Below are 21,458 nucleotides of genomic sequence, written 5' to 3' on the forward strand. Positions count from 1 at the left end.
TTACCTGGTGCACCATTCATGTACAAAACGCTAAATGGCTATTGTTCTCGGTGAATAGTAGAAAAGCTAACTGATTTTTAAATGGCAGCATGGAAAATGATTATCTTGAGCAATTCTGGGTGACCCACTGGATCAGCCAATGGGCAGATAACGAGCCAAATTGGTGGATGTCTTCGGTTGCCTGGACCTCCTCGAAGGAATTCTAAGAGATGTGCCGCCGAGCAGTTTCGTGCGGCCAAGCCTAATGACTACCCAAGTCAATTTTTTGATAAATCATATGGAAGGAGTATGGAGAGACCTAGCCGAAGGACTTTACCTCCAAGGCAACTATGCATCCTTGTTCTTCTACTGCCAGCAGTTTTGCGACCTTGCCCTCAACATGTACGAGGGAGATGAACTGGAGGAAGAAGAAATGTCCAACCCCAATGAAAATTGGGAAGACATGGTGGCAGCCGATGCCAACATGATGGGTGCCGGCTACCTTAGCTCAGACGATGAAGAAGAAAGAATAACGGTGCACGACGATCTCGATGGACCCGAGGTCGAGTCTGAGGATGACACGATAAGCGATGATGTTTGGGTCTGGAAATCTGCCAGCCCATAGAAAAGAATCGTGGAAGATCTTATGTTCTCACTTACTAGTATTTTGGGTGTATGCCTTATGTTTCTCATAATCGATGTTATATACAATATATTGAAATAAAATTTCCTTTTTAAAGAAATTCTCATGGAATGAGACCTTGTCTTGTCTTTCAGATGGTAATCATAAGACAACAAAGGAATATGACCCCTATCAGCCCTAACCGGGAATAGAAGATGTAAGAAGCAGTGGGAGTCGCCGCTACAGTAGTAGCATCAAAACGGGAGAACCAGAGACGGAATCATCAGTTCATGAAGGACGCATAGATTGCATCGAGAGGGTTATAGAGAATCTTTTGATCCATGCAACCAGAGAAGGACCACCTAGGCACAGTGAAAATGTGCTGGAACAGTACCGACGGCAGCAGCCACCAACGTTTAAGGGGAAGCCCCATGATGACCCTAGCATGGCCGAGTACTGGTTAGAGCAGTCAGAGAATTTGCTTCGACATCTCCAATTCAACGACGAGGACATAGTAAATTGCGTCACTTTCATGTTGGAGGACGAGGCTGGGAAGTGGTGGCAGACTACAAAGCGAGCGTTGCAAAGATCCCGCTCGAGGCAAGGGTCTGAAACTGATGAGACCCCAGTATCAGTTTGGGAGGCATTCAAGAAGGCCTTCAATGATAAGTACTTCCCGCTTAGCTAGAGGCAAGAGAAGAGCTGGGAGTTTGCGAACCTGAAACAAACTGGAGAAATGTCGGTTGCTCAATACGACACCAAATTCAATCATCTCATTAAGTACGTGCCAATGTATGATACCGATGAGTGGCAGAAAGCACAAAAGTTTATGTCAGGACTTCGGGTGGATCTACTGCAGGCCTTGAGCACATGGTCGATCGAATCATATGAGGAAGCTTTAAGTAAATCTTTGACGACAGAGAGAAACCTTTTGCAAGTGAAGTAGATTAGGTCTTGGGAAACAAAAGGGGACTCGAAACAAAAATCGGGAAATAAAAATCCCCAGGGCAGCAAGCAATGCTCCAAGTGTAGAAAGAGCCATCCGGGGAGGAAATGCTTAGCAGGAACGTCTATCTGCTATTCCTGTGAAAAGCAAGGGCACATAAGTAGGAATTGCCAGAAGAGAAAGGAAACACCTCCAGTTAAAGACATGTTGAAGGTGGTGTGTTTCCAGTGCAATCAGCCAGGGCACTATTCAAGTAACTGCCCGAAGAAGCCAAGACTCGGACAAGCAGATGGGCCAACTGAAAAGGCAGGAGAGGCTTGTGGGACTTGTCAGGGACGTGTCTACAACCTCACCAAGGAAGATGTGGGGACAAATCCGGCAGTCGTGCAAGGTACGCTCTTCATATCAGATACCCCTACTCATGCATTGATAGACCCTGGGTTAACACATTCATTTATGTCATACGCTTTGGCTACAAGTTTAGGGGTAGACACTAAACATATGGAATCTCCGATAATAATCTCGACGTCCATGGGTAAAAGTACAAGATCCTCAAAGGTGATAGAAGAATGCGAAATTAGTTTAAGTGATGCTCGATTTCAAGTGGATCTAATCTTGCTAGAAGTGTATGACTTCGACATAATCTTAGGAAAGGATTTCTTGTCCAAATACGACGCCAGCATAGATTGTCGAAGAAAGGTAATGACCATAAAGAAACCCGAAGGGGAATGGGTCAAATTTTGGGGACAGGGTGACCCTAGGAATAGAAAAATGATTTCGACCAGGAAGGCAGAAAAGTTGATAAGCCAGGGATCTCATGGATGTATAGCCTATGCTCGTTTGGAGGAGAAAGAGATACCAAAGCTCAAGGAGGTGCAGATGGTACGAGAGTATGAAGATGTATTTCCAGAAGATCTACCAGGACTACCACCACCTCGAGAGATCGAGTTCTTAGTCGATCTAGTACCAGGAACTAAGCTGATATCAATTCCCCCATATCGAATGGCCCTGGCAGAAATGAGGGAATTACGGAGCCAGTTACAGGAATTGACCGATAAGGGATTCATTAGGCTGAGCACATCGCCGTGGGGCACGCCAGTGCTATTTGTAAAGAAGAAGGATGGAAGCTTGAGGATGTGTATTGACTACCGTCAGTTGAATAAAACTACGGTAAAGAACAAGTATCCACTTCCGAGAATTGATGAGCTGTTCGATCAATTGCAAGGAGCAAAGATATTTTCGAAGATTGACTTAAGGTCGTGATACTACCAATTAAGGATTAAGTCTGAAGATATTCTAAAAATGGCTTTCGGTCAAGGTACGGCCATTTTGAGTATTTCGTGATGCCGTTTGGGTTAACAAATGCTCCAGCGGCATTTATGGATCTCATGAATAGAGTGTTCAAACCCTATCTAGATCGGTTCGTGATCGTGTTCATAGATGATATATTAATATATTCCTCAAATGAAAATGATCATGAAGAGCACTTGAGGGTGGTGCTAGGAACTCTCAGGAAACACCAGTTGTACGCCAAGTTCTCAAAGTGGGAGTTCTGGCTACCCCAAGTCGCGTTTCTTGGACATGTAATCTCTGCTGAGGGAATCTCCGTAGATCCAACAAAAATTGAGGCAGTTCAGGGGTGGAAGCAGCCAACGAATGTGACAGAAGTGCGAAGCTTTTTAGGATTGGCAGGCTACTATCGAAGATTCATGAAGGGATTTTAAAAAATAGCCTCGTCAATGACAAAGCTCATTCGAAAAGATGTTAACTTTGAATGGACTGCCAAGTGTGAGGAAAGTTTTCTAGAGCTCAAAAATAGATTAACCTCAGCACCTATTTTAGCAATGCCAGATGGGCACGAGGGATTCGTTGTGTATACGGATGCCTCTAAGATAGGTCTAGGTTGCATATTAATGCAACACGACCAGGTGATCGCATATGGGTCGCGACAGTTGAAGAGGCACGAAGAAAACTACTCGACACATGATCTGGAATTAGCGGCCGTAATATATGCTTTGAAGCTATGGAGACATTACCTGTATGGTGAAACCTTTGAGGTGTTCACAGGCCACAAGAGCCTGAAGTACGTGTTCTCACAAAAAGAGCTAAACCTTAGGCAGCGACGATGGATGGAATTTCTAAAGGACTATGATTTCACCATACGATATCACCCAGGGCATGCCAATGTGGTGGCTGACGCACTGAGTAGGAATGTGCCCATCTCTATGGCCAGAATGATGGCCTGTGAATGGCAAATGTTTGAGGCTTTTAGCCATCTGACGGTGAGTGTAGTGCCGAAGGAATCATCCATCCTCATCGCTGGCATGGTAGTTCAGCTGGATTTAATGAACGAAATACGGGAGGCATATGTGGATGATAAACGGATACATCTATGGGTGGACGAGCATGGCCAGCCTAAGAGATCTGATTTTGAAATACATAATGGCATACTGAGGTTTTAGGGGAGGATTTACGTGCCAAATTTAAAAGATTTGAGTCAAAGAGTCCTGAATGAAACCCACAGAACTCGCTATACAGGACACCCGGGGGCCACAAAAATGTATAGAGATCTTCGAGAGGTCTATTAGTGGCCAGGAATGAAAACAAGTGTGGCAAGAAAAGTGGCGCAATGCGATACGTGCTAAAGAGTGAAGATAAAGCACTAGAGACCAGCAGGGCTCATGAAGCCATTGGACATTCCGGAGTGGAAGTGGGAGCACACCACAATGGATTTCGTGATGGGGTTTCCCAGGAGTCAGAAAGGCAACGATGCGATTTGGGTCATCGTAGATAGGCTAACAAATTCAGCACACTTCTTGCCTACACGGATCGATAGGCCAGTACGAAAATTTGCAGAGCAGTATGTTGGGGAGATAATTAGACTTCATGGCACGCCAGTAAGTATAGTCTCCGATCGGGATCCGAGGTTTACCTTAAGATTTTGGGGAAGCTTACAAGAGTGCATGGGGACGCAATTGAACCTTAGTACGGCTTATCACCCGCAGACCGATGGACAATCTGAAAGGACCATTCAAACATTAGAAGATATGCTAAGGTCGTGTGCCTTGGATTTTGAGGGTAACTGGGAAGAGCATCTACCTTTAGTAGAGTTTGCTTATAACAACAGTTACCATAGTAGTATAGGAATGGCACCCTATGAGGCTCTATATGGAAGAAAATGTCGATCGCCTATCTGTTGGACTGAGGTAGGAGAGAGACAAATATTGGGACCTGAATTGGTCCAGCAAACTACAGAAAAGATTCAGTAGATCCAAGAGAGAATCCAAATCGCACAAAGTCGTCAAAAGTCCTATGCAGACAAAAGAAGGCGAGATTTGGAATTCGAGGTAGGAGATCATGTGTACTTGAAGGTATCGCCTCAGCATTTGGCGACACGGGGAAAGAAGAAAGGTAAGCTAAGACCCCGATTTATTGGACCATATCCAATCAAAGGATGAGTTGGGCCATTGGCTTATTGCCTAGAACTTCCTATTAGCCTGTCCAACATCCATGATGTCTTCTATGTGTCTCAGCTTCGGAGGCATATACAGGATCCAACCCAGGAAATTTGAGTAGAAGTAATCGAATTAAGAGATGATCTAACTTATCCAGAGTCGCCCGAGCAAATCCTTGATCGGCGCGACCAAGCCCTGAGGAATAAAGTCATCCCACTGGTAAAGATTCAGTGGAGAAATCATACTAAGGAAGAAGCTACATGGGAGCTTGAGGACACGATTAGGGAAAAATATCCCCTGTTCTTCGAGGAAGTAGAATGAAAGTAGCAAATGTTTGTGATTATCTATGTAAGGTTATGAAAAATGTTATGAAATAAAGGGGATGTTTGTGAATAGTATGTTGTATTGGTGATTCTATCAACTATTTTTGATGTATGTGGTCGATGGTAGAAAGCTACAACAGGATATTCTGTACAAAACCCAATATACCCGATAGGCCTTGTATATGAAAGTGATGAAATTAATGTGTTTACAAAATGATTAATGACAAAGCTCGACTAAGAGATAAAAGTCGTTGCTTTTATGAGTTGTTAGCCTGATATTGATGTTGTAGTAGGTAGAATACAAAAATTTCGATGACGGAATTTCTTTAAGGGGGAGAGAATGTAATACCCAAGAACTTCGGGTTATTATTTTAAAGGAAAAATAGAAATTCGAAGAAATTAGGTATCTGGAAAGCCCAAAAAATTTACCGAATCAGCCGAAGGGAGCACCCTAGAGCCTAAATGTCTAAAGAAAAATGAACGCCTCTAATGATCATCTTAGGGCATGATTTTTAGGACCGAAAGAAATGCAATCAGGAATGATTTTCGGTACAGCAAAAATGCAGCTGCCATTTAAATTGCAAAATTGAATTCTCGTAGGAGACTTCCAAAATGGTAACAGAAGCTTTGGGAAGCTTCGTTTTGTCGAGTAGAACAACCCTTCAGAGGTTTCTAGAAGAAACGAGTAGGTTTAAAGCCAAAACGAAGAAACGGGCCTAAGTGCAATTTTCCAAAGTTGCCCGAGGGGGGACAAAATGTCATTTTTTGCAAAAGTGGCAAAGAGGAAATTGAAAGATTGGAACTTAAGGGGCTCAATGGAAATTAAGGAAACTGTATGGGTTGTGAGAAAATGGGGCCAAAATGGAAAAATCGAATTTGAGGGGGGCGAATCTGTAATTTCAGAAACTCCATAGCCATGGTTTCTGACAATGGGCTAGCATGATGGATGGTCGGGGATCTCGTTAGAGTCATCATGAGCCGACAACGACCACCGGAGTGGCTGGAATTTCAAGAAAATTGGCCAAGAAAGCTGGCCAAAAATGGGACGCCTGCAACTCACTTTTGTAGGCGAATATTAGTGCTTTTGGGTCGATCTAGGGGCGGTGGAGACTCCTAAGGCAATGGGCAAGGCATCCAAGGCCATTTGAAGCTTCGAAATCGCCTATAAATAGAGCTCGAAGACGGCCAAAATTTTGAAGAAAAAAAGCTTCAAATCGAGGGCTATTTTGGACGAATTGAGAGGCAAGGATAAGGGGCTTTTGTTGCCCATAGCTTGAAGATCATATCTGGAACATTTGGGGAGCAATGAAGCAGAATTGAAGGCGAATCGAAGCTTCGTCGGAACCCTAGGCGGACCGCCTAGTCGAGAGTTCGTGGCCTCCGTTGACCGGCTTTCGGACCTCCTTTGGAGCCCATTCAGAGTGCTTTGGGAAGTGAGGTGAAACATTTGGTGCGAAGTTCAAGATTGACACGGAAATCGAGACAGTTTACACATTTTTTGAGGTATCTCGATAACTGTGAAAAGTGAGTTGTTTTATCCCTATAACTCATATATGATATGATTTCCTTGCTATGCATAATATTTTCACATCTTATGATCATTTTCGTTCATATATTGTTGCATGGGAAAATGTGATATATGCACGACACGATATTTTGTCATATTGAAACTCGTGCATGGGTTTGGGATGTTACCCTAAGAGTGTAGCTGAAATTCCCCTAGGGCAATTAATGGAACAACATTAAGCTTATCCTGCAAGAGGTTCGGGATTCTACTTAGGGTTCTATGTCGGGCTGGCGGGCCTGGGAAGTTACATTGTGGGTATATGTTTATAATTGTCCATGCATCATGCATCATTCATTCATATTTATCTAACCCTCACTCAGAAGATTTCACCTTTTGATATTGGATTATGTCCCTAGAATATTCCACGTTCCAGGCGAGCCAAGTAGCTGGAAGGGCAAGGAAGTGATTGAGGCATGATCGTGGTGGAAATTTTGTGGGTTCCATGTGGGACTAGAACTATTTATTTTATTCGGATGTATTGTTTAGATTTTTTTTTCGTCTGTAATGTTATGTTGGGTGAACGATATGTATGTACCCACATATGCTATGTTTTCGAAGTTCCTTACAGGTTCTGATCTTGCTTCTGCTATGCTTAAAGTGTATCATTCCCTTACTATATTTGGGAGTGTTATTAAATAAAAGTCATGTTGAGGATTTATTGTCGGTTTATGTTTGATAAAAAGAAAAAAAATTCCTAACATAATTTAATGCCCTGGAAGGTGGGGTGTTACAGTTGGTATCAGAGACAAAGTTCTATTTGAAGAATCAGGATAGATCTTTAGGGATCTATGAACTCGATGTTTAGAAAACATAGATTAAGAAATCCTTATCTATAGATTAAGAGATTGATGATCGAAGTTTAAAGGTTGCGAACTTAAGTGTGCTGTACTGAAATGTGCCGGTCTAGGAAAGTTCTGGCTAAGGCAAGATTTGGTACTTAAGTGTGTCCATTGTGACCCACCTCTCTTACCTGGGAACTTACCTGGTGCACCATTCATGTACAAAACGCTAAATGGCTACTGTTCTCAGTGAATAGTAGAAAAGCTAACTGATTTTTAAATGGAAGCATGGAAAATGATTATCTCGAGCAATTTTGGGTGACCCACTGGATCAGCCGATAGGCAGATAACGAGCCAATTATGGTGGATGTCTTCAGTCGCCTGGACCTCCTCGAAGGAATTCTAAGAGATGTGCCGCCGAGCAGTTTCGTGCAGCCAAGCCTAGTGACTGCCCAAGTCAATTTTCTGATAAATCATATGGAAGGAGTATGGAGAGACCTAGCCGAAGGACTTTACCTCCAAGGTAACTATGCATCCTTGTTCTTCTACTGCCAACAGTTCCACGACTATGCCCTCAACATGTACGAGGGAGATGAACTGGAGGAAGAAGAAATGTCCGACCCCAATGAAAATTGGGAAGACATGGTGGCAGCCGATGCCAACATGATGGGTGCCGGCTACCTTAGCTCGGACGATGAAGAAGAAAGAATAACGGTGCACGACGATCTCGAAGGACCCGAGGTCGAGTCTGAGGATGACACGATAAGCGATGATGTTTGGGTCTGGAAATCTGCCAGCCCATAGAAAAGAATCATGGAAGATCTTATGTTCTCGCTTACTAGTATTTTGGGTGTATGCCTTATGTTTCTCGTAATCGATGTTATATACAATATATTGAAATAAAATTTCCTTTTTAAAGAAATTCTCATGGAATGAGACCTTGTCTTGTCTTTCAGATGGTAATCACAAGACAACAAAGGAATATGACCCCTATCGGCCCTAATCGGGGAATAGAAGATGTAAGAAGCAGTGGGAGTCGCCGCTACAGTAGTAGCATCAAAATGGGAGAACCAGAATTTTCCCTAGGCAAATGACTCCTTTATGATCACAATAGAAAGTGCTTGGAGAGGAAATTTAAATGCTTTCAATCATATGCATGACAAGAAGACATACTCCATCGAAGGTTTCCCAATTACGCTATAGGTAGAATTTTATTACATAGTTTTGAATCCTATCAGTTACTTTGTATCGGTTAAGAACCGATGTAAGGTAAACGATATTTATATCGTAAAAGATATCAGTTATGTCATATTGGTATTTAACCAATATACAATAACCAACATGTCTTTGTTGAATAATATTGGTTAATGTATATTAGTTAATTACCGATTCTAGGTAACCAATATTTTATATCGTAAATGATATCGATTATGTCATATCGATATTTAATCGATGACCTACATGTCTTCCTGTCCGATATGTATTGTTTATTTTATTAATTTTAACTCAAATGCAGGTTTTTATGTTTGAGGTGATGCCATACTTAGTACATATCAGTGTTGTTAAAAAGTTGGAAAAAGGCCTCTAATGTCCAAGGATCAAGAAATGGATACTATTTGACCATATGATATCCTAGAAAGTTATTCTTATGTAGGGTATTTTTCATGAGGCTATGCGTCATGGTCATTTGATCCATATTCTACTAACAGCAGAGGAGAGGAGGTCATATTATTTTATAAAGGCACATGGTGTGGAAAAAGTAGATGAAGAAGCAGAAGAAGAAGAGGAAGAAGAAGAAGAAGGTGAAGGAGAAGGAAGAGGTGAAAATGACCTTGAGTCCATGAACCAAGTTCCCTCAAGGCAGGCTGAGCCAAAGAAAAAAAGATCTATCAAAAACTTTTTCATTATTTATTTAGGGAACTGGTGGACTTGAAGATGGAAGTTGGGGTGCTGACAAAAGACATCGGGGACGTGAAGAGCGAAGTTGGAGTGCTGACAAAGGACCTCGGGGCTGTGAAGAGGGAAGTTGGGGTGCTAACCAAGGACCTCAGTGACATCAAGAATTTGTTGAATTTAATCTTCCATGAAGGGGAGAAGGCCCGAATAGAGAAGAAGATAATGGATGTAGATGGTAAGACTGAGGGGGGGATGGGGATAAGGAGGGGGTAAGATGGAGGAGGAGAAGACGGAGTGTGAGGGGGATGTGGAAAAATAGGGGAATAAGATGGAGGAGGAGATGATGGACGAGGATAAGATAGAGACTGAGGGGGATGAGGAGAAGGACGGGAATCAGATGGATGAGGAGAAGATGGATGAGGATAAGACGGAGACTGAGTGGGATGGGGAGAAGGAAGGAAATAAGATGGAGGATGACAAGAAAAAGCCAACAGTCTCAAAAAATGATTCATTACAATAATTAAAAACAACACTAACCACTGTAAAGGAGTCAATCAAAAAGCAATGTACACAAAAGGGGCAGAAAAGAAAAGAAGCAATTGAATCAATAATGAAGGCCCCTGTTGAATCAATAATGAAGGCCCCTGTTGAAAATAAGGAGAAAGCCGGAGGAGTTTCAACATTCACATCCACTATTCCGAGGTTGAATCCCCTACCTACAGGTCCTCCCAGCGGTAAAAGGTTATTGGAGTTCCAAAAATTTCTAAAAATGACAAATAGGACATCAGAGATTAAAGCTACTGTATCTACGATGAACAAGGAGTTTTTCCATACCATCTACACACCAGATGCGTGCCTGGAATCTCACATAAGTAATTATGTACTTGTATATCGGTTTATGTATATCGGTTAAGAACCGATATTACAATTCGATATTTGGTTGTTTTTTGTATTGGTTGTTAATGTCAGTTTAAATATATCAGTTATTAGTGTCGGTTCAACATCGATATATGTTTACCGATAACGTTCCAAATGATATATTTCTCTTCAATTTCAAATCATATTGCTTATTGACGTTTTGTTTAAATCCTTGCATTCCAGCACATGGACAGCTATGTGTACATGTTGAATAAAAGAATAAAAGTGATGATGCGGTGGCCGATCACCTTCCTTCCCCTTGAACCAGATGCCTGCAAAGAGACGAAGTCGGGGATTTGCTCTCTCGTGATCACTCTGACGTTTAAGTCAGTTCGCCGATCTATCTATATTTTTATAGTATATAGTCAAGAACTTAGGAAAAAAGAGAGAGTGAAATCCTTTACTCGTCCCTGTTGCTTTCCTTTTATCCTCTTGCCGGGATAGGGATTCTCTTTTCGAATCGCTGGGATCCCCGTACTGTCCCCTGCAGAGCCATGATCTTAACGATATGGATATGGTAATCATTTCTGAGAGGTTCAAGATAACCCCTATCTCCATGATTCTTGGAGCAATGGTTGATCTCGAGGAATACGACGAATCTTCAATGAGTAATAGGTTAGCCGGTGTGTTGAGGCGTATCTGCCACGTGTCCTCTCTGGGCTTAAGTAGGATGACGTTAGTGGAGTGGCTCCCAAGTGAGCACGTGTCACTGCTGCTATTGGCTATATTCCAGGTGTATTGGAGTAATTAGGGACCTGAGGGCATTTTCCATTATCACTTGCCCCCCCACTCCTCGAGCCCTCTAGCTTGAATGGCTCAAGAAGTGTCGAAGTCTCTGAAGGTTTACGCTCCCTTTTACGCAGAGGGTCGAGATCTGTCGGGTTTGAGGAGCTAGGGAGTTTCTTTTTCTTGCATATGTTCATATATGCGTGGTTACCAATTTGTTCTGATGTCAATATCCATTCCCTAGACATTGTCCAAACCTTTCACGTCTCGAGCCGCGCAATCTCTGGGTAATTAATGCTCATAATTACCTGCCCTTTGGTTCTCCACCCTCAAGGCTTTAATAGGCGACTCTCATCTTTCTGTTCACTTCTTCTTCTAATCCTTTTCTTGCCCAACCTATTGCCATGTTAGCGTGCATTCCCTTCTCTTTCTACATCTTCCTTGCTCTCTCCCTCAACTTTCTTTCATGTCAATTACAGGATTTGGACGGCTTAACTCGGCCAGCGTGGAACTCATTAAGTGCGAAAACCACCCCGCCTATTCAATTCCATGCCAATGGATGAGCGAGTTGGAGTGCCAGCAGTTCAAAGAAAAATATAAGTTAGTGTTCTCTTTGTGTTTCAATTTTCATTTTTGAGTTTTAAATTCATTTTCAGTTTTGTACTTTGAGTGTTTGTTTTGAGATTTTTAAAAACGTGTTCTTTTTGTCATTCTGAAAAATTGTTTCTCAAAATAGAAAACTGGAAAACGCATTTACTGTGAAATTTTGTAAAATGTTATTTTATGATTTTTTTTAAAAAGTTTGATTCAAAGTAAATTATAAATAATTATTAATAAGTTATAAATTTAATTTATATAATTTAAAATATAATATTGGAGATAACTAATAATTTAATCATATATAATGTATTAAAATTACAAAGTAATTTCTAAAATTATTTTTAATTTGACTCAACTATTAATTTCATAATAATTTTTTTTTGTCTACAAATTGAAATTACCTACAAATTTAGATTACCACGACATAAATATTAAAAAAAATTATAAATCATAAAATAACAAAATATTAATTTATTCAAAATTTTAAAAATATATTTGAAAAGAAAAAATTAATAAAAAATTATATTACATATTCAGCGTGTGGGGCAGTGAAGGAAGTAAAGAATGACAGAGAAGAAATGGAAGAGGACGTGTGAGGTGGTGAAGGAAGGAAGAAATGGTAGAGGCAGTGGCGGAAGGAAGAAATGGTAGAGGGCAGTGGCGAGTGTTGACGGTGGATCTGGGCATGGCAGTAGCGGTGGCGGGCGTGGACAGCGGATTTGGGCGTGGAAGGCAGGCGGATTTTTGGGCGTGGAGGGCAGTGGCAGTGGCTATGGCTGACCGATTTGGGTGTGGCAGTGATGGCGATGGTGGGCTGTGGCGGTGGCGGGAATGGATGGCAGTGATGGTAGTGGCGATCGAGCTTGAAGAGAAGAGAGCTGGAAAAAAATAGGTGTTTTCCATGTTTTGGAATCACTCGTTGGTTTTGGTTGAAAACGGCCAAAATGCGATTTTGTTGTTTTGAGTTTTGTGTGTAAGTTTTTTTTTTTTGAAAAATCTAGTTTTGAAAATGGGTAAGTAAACGTGTTTTGGGTGTTTTGAAAATCGAAAATAGAAAATGGCCAAAAACAACAAAGAGAAAAAGCCTAAGATTCCTGAAGAATGGGAGGTCGAGTTCAACACCCATTTGCGAGCATGCCACCACGTCGTCGATCGTCTCTATGTTTACAAGTGTGCCTTTGACCGGGGCTTCCGCCTGCCCCCCCCCCCCCCCCCCCCCCGAGGAAAGGTCATGTCCCAATCCTGAGATTAGGTCCAAGTCGCTCATGTACTCCAGGGGGTCCAAAAATTCAGATGACTAGAAGGAATGCTTCATCTTCATCCGCCCCAAAATGTCCAGCTCCTCATGAGAGATTTGGTCCGTGAACAACGGGTGAACTTTGGATACCAAGCACATACGCCCGAGTATCGAGGCAATAAAAGAGTCAGCCAGTAGGATCATGGTCCCCAGCCGGGACTGGAAAGAGTAATGGCTTTCCAATCCAATGCTTAACCAAGCGGGCCTGGATGGTGAAAACTGTAAGCGTTAGCCTTTGCCTTTCTTCCTTACTTCTTCATTCTTTTCATTTTTACCAGACATTGATTTTCCTTATTCTTCTTGCATAGTTGAAACTCTTTGGGAGATAACTTATTCCCTTATCACTGAGGGGATGATCTTAGACTTCCCTGAAAGCAAAAACGAAGAAGAGAGGTGAGAAGGCCCCCAAGATCTCTCAAGGTAAAGGGCTCCTTGCTCCGTTTGAGAAGGCTCCGAAGGCCTTTTAGAGTAAAGGACTTTTCGCCCCCTCCCGCTCAAAGAAGATGGCTGTGAAGACCCTAGGACTTTCCATGAGGCCTCAATGGGCAAGGCTGAGGCTCGCCCAAGTAGTCCTTCATTAGGATCCTAAGCCCCGAAGAATAAGAGGGACTCGTAATCTGAGAAGTCAACTGCCTGCAGGTATGGAGTTAACTATAATGCATCCTAATATTCCTATCCCTTATGTTTTTAAGCGGATATTAACGTCCCTATCTTTGGAGGGGCACTCGAGATTAACAAGAAGAGCTTCATTAGAGGAAGCGTCTGCATTTTTTACTAAGGAGATTCTGGCCCGAAGGGCGAAGTGACGAAGGGTTGAGACTTCCCCCTCTCCTTCTTCGGCCGAGGCGACCTCAGTTCCTGAAGCAGCCAAGGCCCCCGTTAAGACCCAGGCTATTTCCAATGCTTCGCTGGCTATGGGCGAACCAGATTACTGCGCCAAGATTCTAAGGGTAACCTTTACCGCTTGGCTTTTCCCTAGAGTTCTCTTCATACGAACAGGCCTTGACCTTTATTTTGTTTTTTTTTTTCAGAGCCTTTCGGCCTTTCAAGATTTGGTTGCCCAGCGAGAATCAAAATTCCAGGCCCGGTTCGCTTGCCAATGAAGCCGAGGCTTGAGCTCGCGAGGATCTGGAGCTGGCGCAGAAGAGTATGTTGGAGGCTCATCAGGACAACTCTAGGCTCGGGGAAGAGCTGGATACCGCGAAGGGCACGAACAACCTACTCTGAGAGAACACGAAGAAGCTCACCTTGGAGTTGAAAGAGGCCAAAAAGGGCCAGGTAGAAGTCATGGAGTCCTACTCTTGGTGCAAAGAAGACCTCCGAACAGCTAATACCAAGCTTTAATCCACCCTTAAGGATGCCCACGTGGCCTTCCAAAATTGCCGCGAGGATTTTTGAAGCTCCGAGGCTTATGCTACGGAGTTAGAAGGTGTCCTTCGAGGTGGATTCAAGCATATGAAGAAACTTACAAATGAGCGCTTCCTGAACTTGCACGTGGACTCCATCACCTTCGATGTCTCGATAGCTTTATCTTCTTTAGAATAGATGCCTTTGTATTTGAACTCAATAATTCAATAAAACTTAACCTCTTAATTTTGCATCTTCTTTTTCTTTGCTTGCTTGTTTTTCCAACAACTTATAAGATTTCCACATTTTCTCCCCGAAGATTGAACATTATCCGCACTAGTTAATCACTCTTTTAAGAGAAACTGCAACTCTTTGAAGGAGATCATAATTTGGGGGGGGGGGGGGAGGCTACATCTAACCCCTTCTATGCTTAGAGGATTTCCTTTTTCCCCTTCTCAGGGATAAGGTCTTCGGGGATCAAATTTGATCCTTTCCCCATTTTCTCTTCTTTTTTCTTCTTTCGGAGGTTCGAGGCCCCACAAGGATCGCGTCTGATCCATTTTCTTTTAATCGAGGGTTCGAGGCCCCCCCGAGGATCATATTTGATCCTCTTTCTTTACTTGGGGTTTTAATCCCTCGAGGTTAGCCTTATTTTTGGTCAGGGGTGGTCCCCTGGGATCTTTTGCTGTGTGGAGCTTCAACTGTTGGGAAAAAAAATTTATTTCAGAAGTCACAATAAAGAACATTACTGATAAAATTTCCTCAAATTTTTCACATTTCAAGTATTTTCAACGGGTACACCTTTTGCAGTCTGGACTTTATAAGCGCTAAGACTGAGGGCTTCCACCACTTTGAAGGGGCCCTCCCAATTAGGTGTTAACTTGTTTGCTTCTCGGGTACTTTGAACATTTGCTTGCCATAATATCCAATCTCTAGGAAGGAAACCCCGAGCTTTTACCCTTCGGTTGTAGTACCTTTCAATACGCCGATTGTACGCTGCCTGTCGAATCTTCACCTGATCACAAAGTTCATCGAGTAGATCTAAGTTTTCTCTTAGATTTTGGTAATTAGACTCTAGGATGAAGGGTTCCACTCTGAGGGTTAGCACGCTTATTTCAATTGGGATCAAAGCTTCCAAATAATAATATAGGCTGAATGGAGTCTCGCCCGTAGATACCTTCATCGTGGTTTGGTTAGACCATAAAATACTTGGTAACTCATCCACTTAACCCCCATCTACTTTGTTCACGTGGGCCTTTAAACCATGCAATAAAGTTTGGTTAACGAGCTCGATCTGGTCATTGGCTTGTGGATGGGCCACCGAAGTGAAATGCTGTCGTATCTTCAGCTCTTGGCATCATTCCTGTACCGATCGGTCAGTGAATTGAGTGCCATTATCTGAAATTAGGACTCGAGGGATTCTGAATCGGCACACCACATTCTTCTATAGAAATTGCTTCACTTGCCGAGCAGTAATGGAGGCCACTGGTTCCTCTTCAACCCACTTTGTGAAATAATCTATGGCGACAATAGTGTATTTAACCTGGCTAGCCGCCGGAGGGAAAGGACCCAAGATGTCGATTCCCCATTGAGAAAAGGGGTAAGGTGCGACCAAATGAGTTAAAGTGACAGTTGGTACATGAACCAGGTTAGAGGTTTGCTGGCATCTATCGCAGGTTCTGACCAACTACTCTGAATCCTTCGCCATTGTTAGCTAATAATACCCTTGTCGAAGAGCATTCTTGCTAAGGGTTCAAGCCCAATGTGGCTTCCACATATACCTTCGTGGATCTCCCTTAAAATGTAGTCCGCTTCGTGGGGCCAGATACACTTGAGTAAGGGCTGCGAGAATGACTTCTTATAGAGCTCCCCGTCGACTATTATGAAACTTAGGGCCTTTATTTTGATTTCTCGAGCTTCAGAGTCACCGTCGGGAAGTTTTCCATCCTTCAAGTATAAGAACAAGGGATCCACCCAACTGGGCTCGGCATCAACACAGATTTGTTTAGCTAACTCCTCGATGCTCTTCTATGGTAGAGACTCAATTTGGATCTCCCGAGAGCTCATCGGGAAAGAGGACGAAGCGATTTGGCACAAAAGATCTGCTTCCATATTCGTGGCCCGAGGAACATATTCCACCTTCACTGATTGGAAGCGCTCCATCAACTCCTTGACCATAGTCAGATATTTCGCCATGTGACCTTCTCGAGCCTCGTATTCCCCATTCACTTGCTGCACAACCAGATTGGAGTCCGAACTCACCTCAATTCATTGCGCTCCTAACTACTCAGCCATGTTCAAACCTGCCAACATGGCCTCTTATTTAGCCTCATTATTAGATGCTCAGAACTTGAAGTGCAAGGCATAGGGTCAAGTCTGCCCATCAGGACTTTTAATCATCAGCCCCGCTCTGCCACAGCCCGAGGTCGAGCTTCCATCCAAGACCAACATCCATGGCCTCTGATCCTGTCCCGAGGCCTCCTAGGATCCAATCCCTTTGGCGATAAATTCTGCCAATGCCTGGGCCTTGATAGCCAGTCAAGGCCTGTACTCAATATCAAAATCCGTGAGCTTTATCACCCATTTCAACATCCTTCCCGAGAGCTTCGATTTGCTAAGCACCTGCCTCAAAGGTTGGTTAGTAAGCACGATAATGGTATGAGCTTGAAAATAGGGCCAAAGTTTCCTGGCCGAGATTACCAAGGCAAAGGCAAACTTTTCCATGGGAGAATATCGAACTTCATCCCCTGTTAATTGTTTACTGGCATAGTAAACAAGCCTTTGCCTTTTATCTTCTTCTTAGACTAGCACCGAACTCACAGCCTCTTCGGCGACTGCCAAATAAAGATACAACGGTTCTCCTTGCTGAGGCTTGGTGAGAACTGGAGACGAGGCCAGATGTTCCTTCAGCTTGCTAAAAGCTTCTTTACATTCATCATCCCAGACAAAATTCTTTGCCTTTGACAAGACCTTATAGAAAGGAAGACCCTTTTCTGCCAATTGAGAGAGGAATCTCCCTAAAGTCGTCATTCTTCCTCTTAGGCTTTGTACTTCTTTGATGTTCCTCGGGGCTGGCATGTCTAGAATTGTTGTAACACCCCCTCTCCTGGAACTTCCCGAGAAGAGGTGCTACTAGGGATAATAAAATAAACTGAATGATAACTGAAATCTGATACCAAATGAATATCTCCATCATCTGAAATAAAACTCTTAGCCAATAAACTGAAATCCATAAATTACATCTAAGGGAAAATCCCTAAACTGGATTATAAAATAAATCTAAACTAATCAAGAACTAACTAATAGACTAACAACTCCCAGACATCTTTAGTCTTGAGTAGCTCCACATACACACACTACTGGACACTGCTGTTAGGCCCCACATCTGGTACTCCCCCACTAGGACCTGGAATGGTGAAGAGTACAAGGTGAGCTACAAAGTTCAGCAAGTAATAAACTGGAAAGAATAACTGAAGCTGAATCGAAGAATATCGATACTGATTAAAACTTACTGAACTTGAACTGAGAGATATAATAATCACTGGATGGCATTATAAGATGTAATGCACATAAACTGTAACTAAATACAGGTATGCAACTTTGGCACGTAGGCCCACATAACTGTAACACATACCTGACTGATCTGAGTCCTGCAAACATAAAAACTGTAAGCACATACTTTGGGCAATATGCCCCTAGCTCCCTGGTCGATATCAGGCGAGCAACTCATAACTGAGATATAATTGAACTGATACTAGTGGGATCCCCGCAGACAAGCCGCCTTGCGCGCATAATGCTATGCTCATATAAATGCTGGCACACGATATGTAGTGCTCCTCATAAAGTCATGCTCAATGCTCATACAATGTGTATGCACATAATCTCACAAAATAATGCTGACCATGTCATAATGAACCGCTAAACATGGTATATGATTTTTACTAGAAATATTGAGATTTAAATATTCTGAAATTTCTGAGTATAGGCATGGCATATTGGATTTTATCATATCTTGGCATAAAAATTCAATATTTGAATAATTGAATATTTATATTAAATTTAAGACTTGAATCAAGAATTTATTGGAAGTCATTCGGATGCCATTTGATACTATTTGGATAATTGAGGAAGCAAAATGAAGCAATTTGAATGAAAAAGTAGCCCATTCGAATGAAAAAAAGGATTTCAGCAAGCTCATTCGAATGGCAGAAAACTCATTCGAATGACAGAGACTCATTCAAATGACAGAAGGCTTATTCGAATGATAGATGCTATTCAAAGGCTATTCGGATATGATCTGGGACTCATTCAAATGACTCACAAATTCATTCGAATGAATTTTGAAAAAATGCGACTCATTCGAATGCAACAGTAACTTTATTCGAATCAATTTATGGATCATTCGAATGACAAGAAGGCTCATTCGAATGCTAGACTATACAAAGCAACAGCTTAGTCACATCTTCAAGGATTCATTCGAATGACATACAAAAAATAAATACGAATGATATGATAACACATGACTCATTCGAATGACCAAAAACTCATTCGAATGACTGGAATATTATAAGGGAAAAGCTTACGATAACACTGAAACTTATTCGGATGCTTTGGAACTCATTCGAATAACACAATACTCATTCGAATGACTGGAATCTTATCAGACATAAAACTCACGAACAAAGATGATATCTTGAATTACAAACTTAACATTACTACACCATTCCGAAAGAAAACTTGAGAAAACAAATCCCAACTGTTTCCAAACAAACTTGAGAATGATTCAACAACAATATTGATGAGAATCGCTGAAAGAAATTATGCATACCTGCTGTGAACTCACTGTACGCATGTAGATATATATTTATAACATGCACTGAATTGATATAACTCATTGTAATGCACATATATATACATATACATGCACTAGAACTGATTCAATTCTGGAAATCTGATATCAACTCAATTAAGACCTGTAAGAAAGGATTACAGGGGAAGGATACTTGCCTTATGATCTTCTTGATCGACTTAATGATCTCACGAGAGCCTCCTATGCAAAACTTGAACTCACTGATTGCTTCTTGGCTCTCTGTTCTTGCGGCGTGAAGAACATATGACTTATGAAACTATATATACACTGATCTAAGAAGCCCTAACACCATAACTCATTCTCCTATTATAACTAGGAGTCTTCTAACCCAATCGTCTCACGGATGGATTCTTCAATCCCTTAATCACATTAATTCTATTTAATAATTAAATGCTAATATGAAATCCTTAAATGACCAACATGTCCTTGCATTTAATCTTCACAATAATTAAATAATTAAATGCTATTTAAAAGCTATTTTCTCAACTAAAGTCTCTAGATTGCCATATTAACAATTAATTGGCAAAAATCCTCCAAACAAAACTAATTAAGAAATTCAATAATTTCTAAATAAAATCTAAACCTCTAATGGGTCGTTACAATTGTAACGCCCCACTTTTCCAAATACACAATAACATGAAATATAATTAGACATCACCTACGGGCATTATGGAAACCCTTACCAACGGAAGCATTGGATCGAACCTGCAAGCTTTGTCAAAGTTAAATAAAGGGGTTTCCACTATATTTCCTTTATATGTACAAAAAATGCAATAAATACAAAAGATGTAACTCACTACTTGAAGTTACAACTACAACACATGCCCAAACTAGCGAATAAACCCTTATCATGGAAGCCTTACATAACCCCTATTTATACAATTGCGATACAAAATTCTCAAACCAATCCAAAGGCTACATAAGATCCATAGCACATGATCAACATGGAGTTAAACTAAACATCGGCCTCCTCGTAGCCTTTTCTCCTGCTTGTTTCCGGGGTACCTGGCATGCTAATATAACTGGGACATTGAATGTATGAAATGCAAGTATGCAAAGTGAAACCCCCTTTGTGGAAGCCATGCCAGGGTGTTGCAATCACCCCCGCGCATGCCATGCTCACCTCAAACACGCATATATGACTCCGCAAATCACTCATGGTGGCCACTAGCTTGCCACAAACAACCACATGCCATGAAGTGATGAAATAAGTAAAGTAACATGCTAATCAAAGAGATCAAGTGAGTATGTCCACATTCAACACAAATGGTTCAAGTAATGATCAATATGAAGTACAAATAATGAAAGAAACCACTCACCTTGATCGCTTCCCCTTCGATAGCACGGTTTTACAGTCTGGTTTCGAGCACTAGGGGTTGTTCTGCAGAAATCACGCGTTTGGATGAACTAAACCTTAAATGTGTCTACATGATGATTGTAGATAATTAAATTAGAAGAATAACAGTGAAAATTTGAGACAAATGGAGCTTGGACGCGCCCTCACGCGCCCTCGGAAGGGTGGCCACGCTCCTCTTCCTTCATTGTTTTGGATTTTGCAACCTAAGATTAAAATAGCTATATCTTGCTCATTTTAACTCCGATTTGCTCTCCGTTTGAACCTACAGACTCTTCTTTTCGTGCTCTATGATCCTATAGAAAGAAAGTTAGCTTACCTTTTCGAATTACCTTCTGTTTTGGTGGTTTTCCATCCAGATCTCTCTTTCCTTTCTTCTTTGCTTTTTCTTTGATTTTTCTTACACTTGCTTTCTTCCCTCTTTCCTTAGCTTCTTGTGGCCTTAACTCCTTCCCTTTATATCGCCTTTAATTTCCCAAATCCTCAAGATTTTACTTGGCCTTCAAGTTGCTCACTTTCCACCCAAGTAATCATCACACTTTGAAATTTTTGCAATCTTCTCAAGCAAGCTTCCACTTCCTCCAATCCTAGGCTTCCAACTACACTTCCAAGATAAGCTTTATCATCTTCTTCCTTTGCAAGCTAATTCCTAGCCAATCCTAATCTTCTAACTTTAGACTTTAGGATAAAAATCCATCATTACATCCTTTGAATATTTTTATCTTCCTATTCAAGCTTCTCCTTTCTTCCAATCTTAAATCTCCAAATACTCCCTTACG

At 41.7% G+C, this 21,458-nt stretch overlaps 1 protein-coding gene across 1 annotated transcript; it reads left to right on the top strand.

Annotated features, from left to right (window-relative positions):
* Nucleotides 1–1,337: 1,337 nt before the first annotated feature.
* Nucleotides 1,338–2,810, top strand: LOC127812711 (uncharacterized). The gene is made up of 2 exons (XM_052353233.1): nt 1,338–1,538; nt 1,695–2,810. Exons 1-2 carry the CDS (start codon nt 1,338–1,340, stop codon nt 2,808–2,810), a joined length of 1,317 nt encoding a protein of 438 aa, XP_052209193.1.
* Nucleotides 2,811–21,458: the final 18,648 nt, after the last annotated feature.

The sequence above is a fragment of the Diospyros lotus genome, chromosome 11, assembly GCF_014633365.1.
Source record: "Diospyros lotus cultivar Yz01 chromosome 11, ASM1463336v1, whole genome shotgun sequence".
NCBI lineage: Eukaryota > Viridiplantae > Streptophyta > Magnoliopsida > Ericales > Ebenaceae > Diospyros > Diospyros lotus.

Bases quoted from the DNA above. Each gene is read 5' to 3' on its own strand.
- LOC127812711 (XM_052353233.1), top strand. From the start codon at position 1,338: ATGTCGGTTGCTCAATACGACACCAAATTCAATCATCTCATTAAGTAC. The intron at 1,539-1,694 runs GTGAAGTAGATT...TCCTGTGAAAAG, and splicing joins CAGAGAGAAACCTTTTGCAA to CAAGGGCACATAAGTAGGAA.